The sequence below is a fragment of the Danio rerio genome, chromosome 8 (assembly GCF_049306965.1).
Source record: "Danio rerio strain Tuebingen ecotype United States chromosome 8, GRCz12tu, whole genome shotgun sequence".
NCBI classification, from domain to species: Eukaryota; Metazoa; Chordata; class Actinopteri; order Cypriniformes; family Danionidae; genus Danio; species Danio rerio.
This window is the reverse complement of record NC_133183.1, coordinates 43,580,221-43,598,782: the sequence shown is the minus strand read 5'-3', so window position 1 is coordinate 43,598,782 and position 18,562 is coordinate 43,580,221. Positions and strand designations below refer to the sequence as shown.

Here is an 18,562-nt window from a genome sequence, read left to right as displayed (position 1 = left end):
ACAGCATTAAATGAAATTAAGTGAAAATAATGAAAAAGATTTGATGTTTTTAGACATGTAATATTCATTTTTAGACAACACAATGTCAATGTTTTGCCTTCAGAAGAGTCGAGAAAGCAATGTTGCAATAGTCTCACAATAAATAAACCGTTTTTTATTATTAAAAATAGATATATTGTAAAGGGGAAAAAGAACATAAATATAAATCATTTTTAATTTTTATAAATCATTTTTAACTTTTGAGTTGCATTATGGGACCATGATCTTTCCTCCAACAACTTTTAACTTTGAAAAGTTAAAAAAAGTGACTTTTAATAACATTTTGAATAGTTTAAACTGATATAGTTTCTGGATTGCTGTTGTAAATTATGGTACAAAAACCTTGTAATAAACTACCAGTCCAGCCTGATTTCTGGAGGCAATGCTATTTCATGTTTTATCAGTTTAGTGACTAATTGGTACAAATTTGTATGAACTCAGTCGTATGAAAATGTATGATTTTGAAATGGAGGCATAGCACCCAACTCCACTCATAAACCCAACCATTGGGGATAAGCAAATCGTTCTAAATAACTTGAATGAGATCGTACAAATTAATACGAATTAGCCACTAAATCAAAAAGTTATGAATTGCTATGAGATTGTGTTGGCCAGTATATTTTTTGTTGTTTTACATACTTATTCCTCTCTATATTATTTCTTCAACTGCTAAAATGAACTATTTCAAACTGCTAAAATGTAAATAAAAGTCACTTTGTTGAACTGTAGAGTTGAATTTTCAACATTAAAAGTAGACAGAGCAGATACCATGATGCAATTCGCAACAGTAAATAAACGAGAAAAACTTGTAAATCTCAATATACTGTTAATTAACAGATATAAAAAGACGGATCACTTGGATGCCATTAAAATGTAAATGTAGTTAATGCCATTGACTTTAACTGTATAGACAAACCAATAGTACCTGCTCTTTATGTACAATGTAAACTAGTAACGCATAAACAAAATAATTCACATTCACATAATGATTATTAATCTCTTACTCTTTGTAATAGGCATTCCCTGAGTCACTGTACATCATCTCCCAGTTTTCCGACCCTCTCACCCGTGCTCCTCTACGGGGTCCGAGCCCATTCTCCAAGGCACTGGTGTTTCCACCTCTTAAGTTTCGTGATTGGCTGGGGGATGACGTGTGGACGGGGACACTGCTCGCCCCGGCTGAACCACCTGAAATATCAATGAAGAGAAAACAATGCTTCTCAAATGACTCAGGCTTTATTGCAACATAAAGCCTATTCTAGCTTCAATCTGAGCACTCATTGAGTTATTATTCCAAGTCATTCTCCTTTGATTCAAGTCTAAATGGGTTTTCACGAAGCCAAGAAAAACAACCAAATGAAACCATAATTGTGCATTACTGTAAAATAGGTTCATCATTTATGTTTTTATTGTATCATTAAATTGTGTGTACTTGTTTACCTTATGTTGTGAGGACCAACAAAGATAAAAGCTTAACCAAATAAGCAAAGTATTGTTGAAGTGACGTGTTTAAGACATCTTTATAGATGTTGAAATAATGTTTCCGAAGGTCAAGAATAAAAGTTTAAAAGTTTTTCACATCTTTTTTAAATGACTCTTTCAAATCTCTGAGACTCTTTCAAATCTCTGAGACGTCAAAATTGTTGGTTTAATAGTAGAAGTTTAGTGGTTATGTAGATGTGCAGATATGTTTCTAAACTAACAGAAGTAATATAGATATGATCTACATATCCATATGACGTCTAGTGTTTGTTGAGAGATGTCATAACAACATAAAAGCTACATCCAAAAACATACAGTTGAAGTCAGAATTATTAGCCCCCCTGAATTATAACCCCCCGTTTATTTTTTTAACCAATCTCTGTTTAACAGAGAGGAGATTTTTTTCAACACATTTCTAAACATAATAGTTTAATGACTCATTTCTAATAACTGATTTATTTTTTCTTTGCCATGATGATGACAGTAAATACTGTTTTACTAGATTTTTTCAAGACACTTCTACAGCTTAAAGTGACATTTAAAGGCTTAACTAGGTTAATTTGGTTAACTAGGCAAGTTAGGGTAAATAGGCAAGTTATTGTACAATGATGGTTTGTTCTGTAGACTATCAAAAAATAGCTTAAAGTGGTTAATTATATTGACCTTAAATGGTTTTTAAAAAAACAAAAACTTATTTTATCTTAGCTGAAAAAAAAACAAAAACAAATAAAGAAAAAATATTATCAGACATACTGTGAACATTTCCTTGTTAAACATAATTTGGGAAATATTTAAAAAAGAAGAAGAAAAAAAAAAGATTAAGGTTGGGCAGCGGGTTAATAATTCTGACTTTAACTGTATGTCATAAAAACTTTTGGTAGCTCTTCGGTTTAAGTACCAACTCTAACTATGAACTATTGAGGGCTTATTAACTAATAAACAGCCCATATCTTAATAAGACCTTGGCTGAAGATATGGGCTGTTTATTAGTACTTATAATGTATATTCTGCATGATCTTGTTCTATGTACACTGACTTTTAACACAATAATGACATTTTAAAGGTAAGTGTTTGCAAACAATTTACAAGGCCTGAATTTAAAAAAACAATTTAGATTTAGTAATGTTCAACTTGAAGGAACATTGGTCAAACTTTATTCTGATGGTTCATTTGTTGAATTTAAATTACATTGCAACTAATTCTCATTAAATTATAAGTTGACTGTTAAATTGGAGTTAGGGTTGGGGTTAGGGTTAGTGTAAGTTGACATGTACTTGCAAAGTTTCTTATGGTCAGTTTCTTATAGCAGTATCAACAGATATTAAGCAGACAGTCTATAAATACTCAAATGGACCATCAAATTAAAGTGTTACCGGAATATTTGGTTGAGCCTCACAAGGAAAAAAGTTTAGAAATCCTACAGACTTCATTCATTTCCTCAGGTGTCACCACAGCGGAATGAGCCGCCAACTATTATAGCCTATGTTCTATTATAGCAGATGCCCTTCCAGCTGCAACCTAGTATTAGAAAACACCCATACACTCTCATTCACACACACTCCCACACTACGGACAATTTAGCTTAACCTATTCACTTACAACCTGAGCACCCAGTGGGGAACACGCAAACTCCACACAGAAATGCCAACTGACCCAGCTGGGACTCAAACCAGTGATCATCTTGTTGGGAGGCAACAGTGCTAACCACTGAGCCACCGTGCCGCCCATCATATGTACTTTTATATATATATATATATATATATATATATATATATATATATATATATATATATATATATATATATATATATATATATATATATATATATATATATATAWAATATATATATATATATATATATATATATATATATATATATATATATATATATATATATATATATATATATATATATATAATTTAGGTTATTCTATACTTTATTCAGGTTTTTGATAAAATATTTTGCACATACAAAATATTTCTTTGTAAAAAAATAAATGTTGCTTTGTTTTTGTTTTTTTTAAATGTCCTGATATTGTGATAGAAGTAAATGTGTCAACAAGGATTCGTAATAAGGTTATCTTTTCTTTTTGCCTAAGCCTTTTATTAAAGATAATAACATTTAAGCTGTGTTGTCTTAAAATATTAGTACATACCCTTTTTAAATTACTTTATTTAAAATAAAGTAATTTACCATTTTAAATGCTTTATTTGATCAGGTCATGAACTTTCATTTGGTAAAAAATATATATAAATATATTAAATGTATCTTAATTAATCCAAAACACTTATTATGTAAAACACAGTTTTACCTTAAAATTATAATGTCAGATCAAAGCTGCAAGCAGCGATGAAAGAGACCTTACATCTGGGCTCACTGCTGATACCTGATAGAAAATATGCTATTACTGTATTTTTGATTGTCATAATGGTTGCTGAATTAAATCTTAAATGATAAAACATCACATAAAACCATCAAGAATACAACACTTAAGAGACACATTTTGACATTATTTAATCTTTTTTTTTAATCATTACTATTTACTGCTGTCATTAATGTTTCAACGTGTTCAACATTTTTATCATCACTGATCACATTTAGAAATTACGTTAGTATTCCACAAAAAACACTGAAATAAGAGATAACTAAATGTCTTTATCTCTCTCTCTCCAAACTATATACAGTGTTTTCCCACAAATGTGACTCTCATCTTAAATGCAAACCCAAGTTTTCCTTATTTTAGAGTCTAAAAGAAAATCGCTACAGTGTCAGCTGTGAACTGTACTGGAAGCGGGGTCAGCATCTAAGAGGCAAAGCGGTACATTTAATCCATAGAGACGGATCGGTATGTAAACCTCCTCTGTTGATTGGCTTCAATGTCATGCTTTGATCGATGTTTCTGTCATCTGTGCCACTGCCCATGGGGTGAAGACACCAGGGCCAGACAAAAGTGCACAGACAAACAAAACTCAAGTGAAGTTATGAAAGAGTCGACTGGACAGTTTTGACAAACTCAAAGTCTGTCACTGACTTCTTTTTTGCATCATGTATTTTATCAATCTTACTGGCTGACAGCCTTTTAAGCTGTGCAATAGTCAAGTGTTCTTCATTATGAGTGTCATGGCAGACTAACCTCACAAAATTGACAAGAATTTTGTTGTTTAGTCCTCAAATATTGTTTAATTATATAAAAAATAACTATTTAAAAATATCAGTGATGTGCTAGTGAGTCGTTGGTTGTTACCATTTACATACCCCCTGCCAAGCGTAGCCTTACCATGGACTGTTTTTTGTGGAATCTACCGGTGACTGCTAGGTATTTTTATAGTGGTTAAACATGAGATATGATTCCTTCAGGGTATATCTAAATAACAATATGTGTTTTCAATCATCTATTCTATATATAGATTGCACTATTTTATCTTTCTTTTCTTTTTTAACACATTTTAATATGTTTTTATCTGTTTAAATATTTTTTTATCTTTGTTTTTATTATACATGTCTCCTTTATTCCTGTTTATGCAAAGCACTTTAAATTACCCTTGTGTATGAATTGTGCTATATAAATAAACTTGCATTGCTTTGCCTATTATTTGTTCCAGAGCAAATAGAATTGACTAAGGGCAAAGCTAAGTTTTATAACTATAAAAGAAAAGGCCATTATTGCTTTGACTGACTTGCTGAGCATCTATAGTCTTTTATGAAATATTCATGTTCTGTAAAAGATAATTAAGAATAGCAGTAGTAGTATATAACATATATTTTGTTTAAGAACCCTTAAGGTTCTTCCTAGGATCTCTCTTATTTTCTATTTACATAAATGACCTCCTTTAAATGTGTCTTTTGTCAGATGTTATTATTTACAGCCAATACTGTTATTTATACAGTACATCTAAACATAACATCTATCATGTTCACTCTTCATTACAACAAAATTTAATGATATTCAAAAATGTTTTTTTTAGCTCTTTATCGATTTGTAGTGAAAGGAACCCATAGTATGGACTTCACAACTAGGTATGCATGTCTTAATTCAAGAAATACCCTGTCTGTTAAGTTTTCAGATGGTACGGTACTTGAGAAAGATGAAGATTGGAAGTACATGGGCCTCTAGCTGGACATTTTAACTCGCGTTTAGGCCTCATATTATTGCCATTGTGAAAAAAAATTAAATAAAAATAAATATATATATATATATATATTTATATATATATATATATATATATATATATATATATATATATATATATATATATATATATATATATATATATATATATATATATATATATATATATATATATATATATATATATATATATATATAACTTAAGCCTCCTATATTGCTCAATTAATTTTTCCACTCTAAAGACTAACTTAAGAATTGGCACTGTAACTCTTTCCTCTCATTAGCTATGTGGATATTGTCAAACAAAATGCAACAGTCACATTTTAACACTGAACATAATTGATAATAGACTCATCATGTGCTACTCATTGAATTTATTATCATTAAAAGTTAGACAAAAGTTTTACTGGTTTCATTAACAAATTAACAAGTCATCTTGTATTATCCCATTTACTTTGAGCAATACTTATTTTCAATTTGAAAAAAATAATTTTAGTACAAACAATATTTTTTTTATATAACTGGGATATTACATGCATTAAATCTCTAATACATTTGTAATCTAATTGCAAACGACACTCAAATAAAATATCTATGTTAAGGTTCTTTTACATTGTAAAAGCACTATAGAAAAAAAATGAATTAAGATATAAATAATTCAATCCAACATTAATTGATCCAGTGAAATAAGGCTTTAATACTGTTTTGAACATCGTAAGTGTGAACATACTGTCACTCACTATAATAATTCACCAACTAAAAAGCCAGTGTGCATATATGGCTATTATCCACAGAGAAAGCTGTTCAGCTATTAAACCGAGCCTGTCCCTCATTCAGCAACGATTCATTAATATAAAGACATTCTCCTATATCACTTGAAATACCATATGGGCTGGGATACAAAAAAGTGGATATGAAGGATCCCCAGATGGGACCAGAACATCTGCATCCTGCACTCTGTACAAAGGTAATTAGCATATCCCACAAGAATCATAAGCCCAGCTGTAAACAAACACATACAGTATATACACACTCTATCTGCTGCACTGACGCTTACCAGAAGGGATATGATACCATGAACCCTGACATACAGATGCTATTTTAGTAATCACAATAGATATGGTCATGAATTTTAAGTTTTTGTTCTGTTATTGTATATTGAACATTTTGGTTGCAGAAAAACATTATACATAGAGGTAGAGCTAATACTCATACACAGCGGTGGACTGGGACAGTATTTTCACACAGGAACGATATTACCTTATATCACCTATCACTGCAGTGATCGGAAAATCAAAAAGCTGTGGAGGTGGCAGGGTGGGACTGAGGTTGGGCAGGCCAGATTCACGATTGATGATCCTGTGGCCAGTCTGCCCCTGCTTTTACATTATGCATTATTTAGAAAAATATTTATGTTAATGGAAACTGATATTTACATTTGTGTATTTGACTGTCATTTTTAACCAAACTGACCTGTATTGCATAAACACACACACATATATATTAGTATAATACATTATCTTAAATACATGACCTTAGCATTGCTGTTGCTACATTCTACTAACAATAACATTGCTAACTAACCAGCTAGGCTGGAATTTAAAATTGAGAGTGAGTAAATTGTAGATTGTTACTTTTTACTATTATTTTGCCACAAATGTCAGAAACCTGGTGTCAATTTTCTAAACTCTACACACTTTTCTTTTTATTTTTTTAAACCTATGATTAAATGAATAAAATGTTCAGTTAATCCACTGTCCAGGGGCGAATTGGGACAAAATTCAGCCCTGTCACTGTAGCCACACCAGCCCACATTACCACACCGACACAGCCCCACTCATGAACATGCACATTCACTACTTATATTGATATACAGATGGCGAAATAATCATTTGTCATGACCTGTCACTCAAAAGCATCTTGCTATAGCTATACATAATTTATAATATAGCCAAATTAGATTTCTTGAAACCTTTCTTGCTGTATAAGCTGTTTATTTTGACATTCTTTTGACATCTAGGCTCACTGTTGATTATACAGATTTATATTTTGAATACAAGTAATGAGCTGTTCACGATCTCTGTCACTGGTGACATTTCCAGGCGGCAAAACAGCAAGATTCGGGAAGTGTCCAACTTCAAATCTATTTTTTGATCCCTCCTCTTACTGCAGTTACCTGCTCTAGTCTACAATGCAGTCAAGGCGAGGCGTATCTCAAACAAGCCTATTCTTGCCAGATATTGATTACGTCCGCGTAACCTCAGATTGGCTCAGCCCATCTCGAAACCAGCCGGTCGTCGCCGATTGGGCCAAATGCTTAACATTTATTATTATTATTATTATTATTATTATTATTATTATTATTATTATCACCATCATCATCATATATTTACAACTTGCAAGAGATAAAAGCTACCTCCATGTAAAAACAATAGCTACATTAAAAAGTAATGAAATAAATTTAGACTGACCGGCCCACATTTAAAAATGGTCCGGCCCTTCTGGCAATTGGCCAGATGGCCAATCCGCCCCTGCCACTGTCTGTACTATTTCTTCTACACTTATGTATAAACCATAATGAAACCTGTATCATATATTTTAAACAACAATCTTGAATGATTGTTAATGCTTGTTTATTGAAACAATGTGTATCTTGTGTGTGGATGATCAAAACTTGTGCTCCAGTAGTGTTTGTATGATGAAAGGATTATGTGAACCATGAAAATACAAGACTTCTCTAAAGAAATAAACACAGCATGCAGAGTTTTAAACACTGGAGAGTCTGTTTTATAAGTAGTGACTGTTTGGAGTTTTGCACCTAGAGTTTTGAAAATTGACACCAGGGTTCTCAAATTTGTGTCAAAACTATTGTAAAAGACTGTAATCCTTGTATGCTGTTGGGGATGTTTTTATCAACTCTGAGGTGATTTGGGGGCTTGATTTGGCTACAGCTTTGCCTGTGTTTCAGCAAATGCAATGATTTTTGATGAAAAATTTTATTTTGACAAATATTTGTTGAAAATGCTTTGAAAGTTTTTCAAAAACTCGACAATACACTCAAAACTGACACATTTTACCTCTTACCAACAGGAAAAAAACGCCAACAATCAAAATGCATGATTATATGCTGTCATGGCTCTGCAATCAAAAAATGCCATTATAATGGATGTCAATGGTGAAAAATCAGCCACAATGTGGCCGAGCAGTACACAGGGGTTAACTGACTTTATGACTTAATTTTTTTGAATTATTCACATAACTACATTAACATTTATCAATCATTTTAAGGCATCGGCTTTGCTGACATTTTTTAGGCAATAACTCTTTTTGAAGGGGACCAAGATTTAAAATTAGTCTCTGATGTTTACGTATGTGAAGTTTCACCTCAAAATAAACCACAAATAATTTTTTATAGCTCTTTGAAACTGACACTTTGGTGACCGTTGCTTTAAATTCAAATGAGATTGTCCTCCCAGCCCTATTTTTAAAAGAGGGAAGCTACAAATGCCAAACAAGACTAAAGGCCGGCTCACATTATGCAATCTTTTATAATTCTGAATGATTGTAGCATGTCAGACTGCATGAACATGGCTCCAATGTCACACTGTAAGATCTCAGCTGACATGAAGTCAGACTGAACAACAATGAAGACTCGCCAAACACGAAAGGAAACACCCCGAAGTTTGACTTCATCCACCAGTGACACTTTCACTATACCGCATTCTGAAATGATTCCTCACAGCAAATGTAAACAATCTGTAGCGGCAATTTTGCACACAGCATGTCTCAATAATAAAATCGGGAATTTTTTTTTTGACATTTCCCCATGCTCATTTGAATTGTCGGATGGATTGCGTCATCAAATTTGGAGCTCCTATTGGTTCTTGAATTGACGCTCATCCCAGCTGTTGTCACACCTCAAGGAAAGTCCCTGAAATCTTCTGACACTGCCAGAACTTCATCGGAGGACAAATCTGATTACAACAGGCACTAAGTGACTGTCAATGAACATGTCAAACCAATGATCAAAGATCACAGATTTTAGAAATCTTTTAGGATTTCCCAAATTTGTCTCAGATGACAAAATCATGACTGAAATCTTAGTGTGAGCAGGGTTTAACATCCTATGCTAACAAGGGGGAGATAGTCATTAATATGTGGGGCTTTCTCCTTCTGATGACATGTACGATGGGAGAATGTAATTGAAGTTTTTCTGCAGGCTGTTTTTATGAAGTGTGATTATAAAAAAATAAAATGAATTCATTTTTACTATTAAAAGCTGGTTGTACTCACACACTGTTGTCACACAACGCTTAATAAAAGTGATTTTTGCACAATAGGCCCCATTTAAAAGCTAAAGGTTTACTCAAATTTTAAAAATAACATCAATTATTGCTTTTTAAAGTGTACTTATCCTTTTTTCAATGTGGCATATGTAGTGACATCATTAACTCTTGCTACTATGTATGCGTCATGTGAGAGAAAGTATTTTATAACAGGTTATAATGTTGTCAATAATGTTCAGTTTCCTAAGCTTCAGATGACCTCATTACTGTATATTTTCTGGAGCGCTGGGGATTCATTTTTTGCTTTGAACTTGCAGTTTATAAATCCTCCATGGACAATGATTTCAGCTAAAAGTCAACTTTACTGTTCTGCTGGAGAAAGAAAGTCACTTAAAGGGGCAGTTCACACAAAGATGCAACTTCTCACCATATACAGAACTTACACTCAGATGGTTATAATCATTTTTAATCGGTTGAACATAAAACAAGATAATTTAATAATTTTGGGCAAAAGCAAATACTTTGTGTTCAAAAGAAGAAAGAAGAATCTAAAAAAAAAGATTTGAAACAAGGATGTGTAAAAGATAACAAACATTTTAGGCTACTTTGTAAGCTCTCCCTTTACATCTGAACAGAAAGAAACAGCAGATCTTTTTTTTTGGTGAGCTAGTATTTTAACTTTATTTCACTAAAGATTAAGAGATAAAATATAGCACAGATTTATCTGACATCTGACTAGACATGATAAATGAAATGAGCACCTAATATTACAGCATGTTTCATATTAGCACTTCTACCTAAAAACAAAGCTAATAAAATGTGATTGCTCATGATGTCACCCCATTAAAGGATGAGACAAGTAGGAGACTTGTATTAAAGACCTTGGAAAAGACATAAAATAAAACACTACCTGACAAACATAACCCTGGCAGTAGTGCCGTCTTTATCAAGGAGAGAGCATCCATGCATGCCCTAAGGAGTATGTGGGTCAGAACATTGTGCTGTCAAATGTGGTCTTGGTGGGCAGAATGCAGCAAGCCCAGATGGTCCTCGGCTAGGTCTCTCAAAGGTCCTCATGAAATGTGAAGACATAGAAAACTAGTCTTTAGGAATGTTGGGAAGCATTTTCCATTGTAGAATGACAACACTGTAAAAAATATTCTTGTTGCCTTAAATATTGTATTTTTTTTTTTTGTCATTACTGACATTACATTCCTAGTCACTGGAATATAGTGACATTAATTTTTACCCAATTAACCCAATAAAATATGTTAAAGCAACAACAAAAAAATTGTCATCTTGACTTTGTCATAAAAGTGCAGTGACAGGGGTTTATATTGAGGCTTCGGAGTACACAAAAGTAAAAAATTATGTCATAGTGACCTTAAGGGGCTGTTTACACAATGCTTTTTGCCAAAAAAATATAAACTTTTTATACGTTTGCCTGTTTGTTTACATGACAACTGCGGTTTTGAGACTAAAAACAAATAAATCTCTGAATGGGTAAAAAGTGGACGTTTTTAAAAATGGTGTTTGTGTATACACCTGAATATGAGAGTTTATGAAAAAGAGGATGTCATGCACACGTATGATACGTTCCCAGAGTGGTGCACATTAAAAACGCAAGCGCAAACAAACACACAACAATCATGAAGTATGTGTTACTGTTGTGTTGCTCAAGTTAACACTTTGAGACATAGCAAATTCTACATACACACCAGCACTGTCACTTCCAACAGCTACTGTTTACTAACACACTGACCAAAATACTGGCCTGACATACATAATACTGTGTTTTGGCCTTTTTTGCATGCATGTGTAAATGCAGGCCATTTTGAAAATGTCATGCAAGCGTGAATCTTTCAAAATGCAAGAGAAACACGTTTCAGTCTTTGTCGTGTAAACATAGCCTTAATTTGGTCTAAACATTGATTATACTATGACCAGGGTGTGAATTACAGGAGGGTTTGACCCCCTCCTTTATAATGACTACAAAAAAAAACGATGTCAGAGAGGGAATGGGAGTGGCGGACTGACCTTGAAATAGTGGGACAATACTTTACACTGAACTGCATCTTAAATAATAATAATAATAATAACACAAATGATATTAAGTTCATTTCAATGTAAATTTGACCACCCCTATAATGGTTTAAACCATTATCAATGCATAATCATGCACCAGATAGAAACTATTCAGTCAGCAGTCTGAAACCAGAAGATTCAATAGACAAAAATACACTTTTCTTGTAAAACAGGTATCCACATATGCTAACACATGAAATGTAAATAATAAAACAGTAAGTGCAATTTTCTGATCATCTATTTATCAGTGCTTGTCCCCTAAATGTGCCGTTTTGTATCTAAAATAGGTCATCTTTGAGAATCAAATTTGTCTGTTGAAATAGTCAGAACCTGTGAGAATCCAATTATTATACCTAAAAACACGGAAAACTGTATTACGTTTGATTAATAAATAAGATGTTATTGAATAAAATATATGACTTTGCTTCGCTAAGGCATATTTCTTACACAAACTTCTGCAAAAAAGCTGATTCCCTTATTGTCAATGTTTGATTCGGACACTACACACACTACAAAACTGACGTTTGCTGTTTTGTTCAACTTGACTTATTTAAAATGAGCTAAAACAACACACTTATTGTTTTTTGGAGGGGACACAATAGTTTATGCTCAACACACTTAAATTTGTAAAAAGTTAACTTGATTCCCTCATGTTGTCCCAGTACAAATCAATTGTGTGGAACCCAGCATTTTTTTTGCAGTGCATGTCCTATAATCCTTAACATATGTAAACAAATCAAATGCACTTCAATCATGTGCTCGAAATAGAAAAAAAACTGATTCAAATATATCCAGCATCTGTGGCTTTCATAACAGGATAATGCTGTGTAATGATGTGCCGAGCCTCTGTGATATATTGTATTGTGTTTTGCGCCCACACATTCTCCTCAGATCCAAATGTCAGGCAAAGGTGGAATAATAATAAAGGACAAGGAAACCTGAAAAATATCACACGGAGCACGGGTTTGTAAGCATCTCAGGAAGAAAGAGAATGTTAGAGCTGACATTAGAGCAGGATAACAATGACTGAAAATAAAGAAGAATGGCATTATTTGCCTTGTAGCTATTCAGCTGTCACTATGAGCAGAGAAGAAATGAATAAGACTGGATATTTTTATTTATATAATTACAGCCACTTTTGGGGCTTTTGTGCATGTTTTTGAGCATCCTGTTTTGGCAAGCTGAAGTTAAAAGATTTAAAAGTGTACTGATTTATAAAAATGTAAATCTGAGATTTTCAAAAGCAATCATGAATAAAAGACAAAGCATTTCTCAGATACAAGACAAATACTTTGCAATATAGACCACAAACTGCAACATTTTCAACCTCAATCCAGAGCACAAAAGACAAAATAGTAGGCAATTAACAATAATAATAATTTTCTAATAATCATTTAACTGCATCTAATTCTAAAATAAGAGAAATATAAGTTATATTGTCCATAAAAGTAATTCATTTCTTGGGTGCTGCTTTTGTACCAAATCATAATTACAATCACCTATTGACATCACCTGTTTCAAATCACATCATCATTAACCAATTTACGTAATTACTAGCCCTAAAACGTTCATGTCCCAGCATTTTTTGGAATGTATTGCAAGTCTAAATGACAGGAAAGGATGTATATTTACAACTGAAATGAAAAGATAAAACATGAAATATTTCTGCACACTTCATTGCATATTGTCTGCAATGAAGTTAAATTTTCTTTTTAGAAATCAATACTTTTATTAATGTGTTTTCTATACTGTCCCCACTTTTATGATTTGCAGTTGTAGCTATTTTGATCTGACTAAAACATTTAAAGCAGTAAGTTGTTGTTTTTTTGTTTGTTTGTTTGTTTCACTTTACTTTTGTAACAGAAGCATTGGAATATCCCAATTACACTGTCAAGTAAATTGTGACTCTGCTGTCTCAATTACATTTTAAGAGATGGAAACAGTTTGTGAACCTCATTCTGATGTCCAAAATGCATTTTTTTTTCTTTGGTGTCCTAACAAGCACCACACATACAAATAAACAACAGAAAATGAAATGAATCCTTCATTTTACTGAATGAACTCTCTGAACTGAACCGCAAGTAATTATTTCCAATAGCGACTCTCATAAATGAATCAAGTTTTTAATGAATTCAGGTAAATAATTAAAATTAATAAATATTTTTTCATTATCTGTTTGTCAGTTTAGTTTTAACCTCATGTTGTCAGAATTCTGCATATAAATACAATGAAATTACAACAAAGCAAAGAAAAAAACAATACAATATAAAAAACTAAATAAAAAATAAAACTAAAAAAACATGACAAAACAAAAAAACACAACACAAAACAAAAACAAAACAAGTCAAAAAACAAAACAAAACAAAAAACAAGACAAAACAAAACAATTTTATATATTGTCAGTGATGTTTTCTGTTTAGTTTGATCCTCATGTTATGCCAGAATTATTTATACAATACAATGAAATTACAACGGAACAAAATCAAAAACGAAGACAAAAAAAGACAAAATAAAATAAAAAACAAAAACTCTTTTTTTTAAAAACAATATCAAATCAAAACCCCCCAAAAAGTTGATTCTAAAAAAAGATGTTTTTACAATATTTCATGATTTTACACCCTTTTACTATTTGTTTACTTTTGTGATGCTGAAGTGGAAGAAACCAGAATTAGCAATGCCAGTCTAACAGGTTTAATGTTCACCAAAACTGGCTCTTATTTAATATTCAAACAACAAGCAAATATATAACAATACTAACAATTTATATTAGATATACATCAACTATATATCACTTTATTTTATGAATAAATAAATTCATACATAAATTTTGTAGATATTTATCTGACCTGATAGACCTGAGTCCTCCTCACTGTTGTCGCCTTCCTCTCCTGCTTTCTCCAGGTTGCTGAGTGATTTACTGCGAGTGCGGAAGTTTCTTAGCAGGTTGCGGTGCTCCTGGTAGCTGATGGGAGGGCTGTCAGGGCCAATGTGAACCGGACGAGGAGTCCCGTAGTAATTTCCTAATCCAGGAAGCATAAGAAGATTGTCACTCATGTCTTCCAGGGACTACTTTGATACAGCTTGACAGTTTTTACTCATGAATAGTTTAAGTTTCTGGTTGGTATTTACAAATACCAACCCTGATTTCATTGTCTAAAAAAAAATGTTATCATTTAATCCTACACTTTTATTACAATGAGTAGAGATTTAAAGGGATAGTTCACCCAAAAATGAAAATTACTTGCATTTACTCTGCATGCCTCAAGTGGTTACAAACCTTTATGAGTTTCCTATTTTCATAAACAATATATTTATTAGGGCTGTGTGATTAAATGCAATCGAATTGCAATTTGAAACGTTACATTTAGTTAATCGCAAGAGGCTGCAATATGAAACATATATGAATTTTTTATTTCCCCATCCATAGCAATTGCGTGACTGCCTGCTGTGTGTGACAGTCTTACTAACTAATTGAGTGAGCACACTTTTGTTCTGCCCAATCAGAATTGCTAAACCGAACTATACAGAAAAAAACTATAATAGACAAATTAATAGCAAAGAAAAACAGCATTGGTAAAGTGGGAATATTTTGGTTTCAAAGTGACAGAAACCGAACAAAAACAGGTGATTTTTAATAGCTTTCACAGAATTGTTGCCACGGCATGCAGATTATTAAGCTGAAGCTTGACAACAATATTACATTTCTTTCTTGAATCACAAATCAAATTGCAATTGCAATATCTGTCAAAAATAAATCACAATTAGATATTTCCCATAATCTCACAGCCCTATTTATCATGGTATTTTGTTAATGTTAGTTAGTATTATTTAGGTTAAATAACATCCGTTCATCTTAACTCAGAGTGCATTTTAGCAAGCATAACTTTTTAATAATGAACTGAACTATGATTAATAAATGCTGTACAAGATTGTTCATGCTTAAAGTTAATGCAAAATTAAGTACATACAACATTAACTAACATTAACTAACGGACCATTTTCTAAAGTGTTACGATTTTTAGATAATAATATTGATATAGATATAAATAATTATTGGGGGAAAAAATGCTAGAAATTTTAGAAAATGTTAACCACTGACATCCATAGTATGATTTCTGAGATGTTTTCAAAATAACATCTTCTGTTTTTTAGGGAAACATTAGTCTCAGGTTTATGACAAGTAAAGGTTGAGTAAATAATGACATTATTGTACATTTTGAGTGAACTCTCCCTTTAAGGATATATTGTTTATAACATATAACAATATTCTATTACACAGTAAAAAGTGATTAATTATTTTACTTTTGCGTAAACCTTGTTTTAAGTTGATTTCACTTAAAAACTTAATTTTTACAATTATGCACATAGTTCATTTACTACTTTACTTGCTTTTTAAAATAAAATCAACTAATATCTTTTTAGAGTGTATATTGTGATAGTGTGTTCTCTAATAGCATAACATCCACCAAGGATTGAATATCAGGAGTAATATTACACATTCAGACCTTTCAAAAGATTTTGAAACATTTATAAACGTGGCGTACACACAAAATGAAGGTGAAAACATGCGTATACTATTTCCCACCCAAAAGTTGTGATCTGTAAAAAAACAAACTTGATGGGAGAATGTACGCAGTTGTAAATAAACTCTACAGACACGTTTAACTTGAATTTTGACTGAGCCATAATCTTTAATAAACAAAATTCTATTTTATGCTTGAGTACATTTATTTTTTGGGAAGGTTTCTGCGCAAAGTTTTATTAATGCGACCCCTGATCTCCATCTGTTATTGATTGAATTAGTTGCCTTTGCAGTGGTAAGTAAATCATTCCTTGCCGTGTCTGCAAGGTGAGAATGGCGTTTATGGCATTTTGTTAATGCTGCTGCACTTTTTATGCTAATTCGTTTTATTGGTTTAATCAGATGAGGTAGGAGATCCTGCCCCTGAGAGCCATAACTCACATGCTAAAGGCACACGTGTCACTGGGCCCACAGTAATGATGCTAAAAGAGGAATGAGTTTCCGATCCCACACCGAACAATCAATTGTGATGTTTGTCATGAAACGTCTATTTTATTGCCTGTGTAATGGACAATGGGCTTAAATCTTTAGTATAAATTGGCACTCAAAATAGAAACCGAGGGGCTATCTGCACTTAGTAAAGATGGTCATTTAAAAGCTATGGGTGAATACTGTTTACATGTAAAGGCATGGGAGAGACTGAGATAAACTGAAGGAAATGATAGTTGCTCCCATAGGACCTTTGTTTTGTCATCAGTTTTACTTCCTCATGTAAATTCACACCACACCGACAGATGCTGATGAATGTAGACAATAACCAGTTTACAGCACGTCACTTCACAGACAATCTATGACCCAATTCTTCATGTTTAAAGGGGTGGTTCACCCAAAAAAAAAAAAAAAAAAAAAATTTACTAATTCATGAGAGGGTCCAAACCTTTGAGTTTCTTCTTTCTGTTGAACACAAAATAAAAAGAATCCTGAAAACCTGCAACCCTGATATTGATCAAATAAATAACAAATAAAATGGAAGTCAATGACTACTGGTTTCCAGTTGTCTTTGAAATTGTTGTTCAACAGAAGAAAGAAAGTCAAACAGGTTTTGAGCAAGGTATTTAACAAGCATACAGAAGATCTCAAGTCAATTACAAATCGCAATTCTGATCAATTCTGATTCTCTTTTTTACTAGTGGAAAAACTCCCACATGGCTGAGTTGTTGTGTTTCCTCTAGCAAGTGCGCATCTGCTCTGTGCAGTGTCACATGATACGGATGGCACAATCAAAATAATCATGGCCGCCATCTGAAGTGGATCAAATAGCAAAAAATAATCCTAAATGTATTGTTTTTACTATATCGGGCAAACAATTTTTTTATGATGAATCTGCTTTCAGGAACTGTGTCACCCACTGCCGGAACTAACTTCCAGAAAAGATCAGATGTGCTGAATCCAGGCTTAAAACGCATCTGTTTAGATGTGCATTTCCTAAATGAGCTATGTCTGTCTAATTACACACCATTCTATTTTTTTTTTATTTATTTATTTATTTATTTATTTATTTATTTATTTATTTATTTATTTATTTGCTGTAATACACTTTAATCTGCTTTATTAATTTACTTTTTTACAATTTACTTAATTTTAATTTTACTTTGTGATTGTTTTATCTTTCATTTTAAACTCTTCTGGTCGCATTTTTATTTAAATGTACAACTCGCACTGAATGTACAAGCACTTTGAATTATTGTGTATGAAATCTGCTACATAAACTTGGTTGATACAGACATGTCGGGGGGCAGTACAATAGTGCAGTGGGTTGCACGATAGCCTCACAGCAAGAAGGTCATTGGTTTTGATTCCTGGCTGAACCAGTTGGCATTTCTGTGTGAGGTTTGCATGTTCTCCCCGTGTATGTTCTCTCGTCGTTTCCTCCGGGGGCTCCGGTTTCCCCCACAGTTCAAAGACATGTGATATAGGTGAATTGGGTAGGCTAAATTGTCCAAAGTGTATGAATGTG

At 32.5% G+C, this 18,562-nt stretch overlaps 1 protein-coding gene and 1 long non-coding RNA gene across 37 annotated transcripts in view; one reads left to right on the top strand and one right to left on the bottom strand.

The window, feature by feature from the left end:
- Nucleotides 1-17,433, top strand: part of LOC141375883 (uncharacterized) — a 266,551-nt gene extending 249,118 nt beyond the window's left edge. Inside the window, exon 6 of the long non-coding RNA XR_012384684.1 lies at nucleotides 14,925-17,433. This is a non-coding gene — a long non-coding RNA (uncharacterized lncRNA). The remainder of the gene's footprint in view (nucleotides 1-14,924) is intronic.
- Nucleotides 1-18,562, bottom strand: part of magixb (MAGI family member, X-linked b) — a 179,161-nt gene that overhangs the window by 66,028 nt on the left and 94,571 nt on the right. For all 36 annotated transcript variants that reach the window (XM_021478474.2, XM_073910911.1, XM_073910912.1 and 33 more), the window contains 2 exons: nucleotides 14,870-15,043; nucleotides 1,044-1,227 (listed from right to left, as the gene is read on the bottom strand). In XM_021478474.2, coding sequence (XP_021334149.1) covers nucleotides 1,044-1,227; nucleotides 14,870-15,043 — 358 coding nt within the window. The remainder of the gene's footprint in view (nucleotides 1-1,043; nucleotides 1,228-14,869; nucleotides 15,044-18,562) is intronic.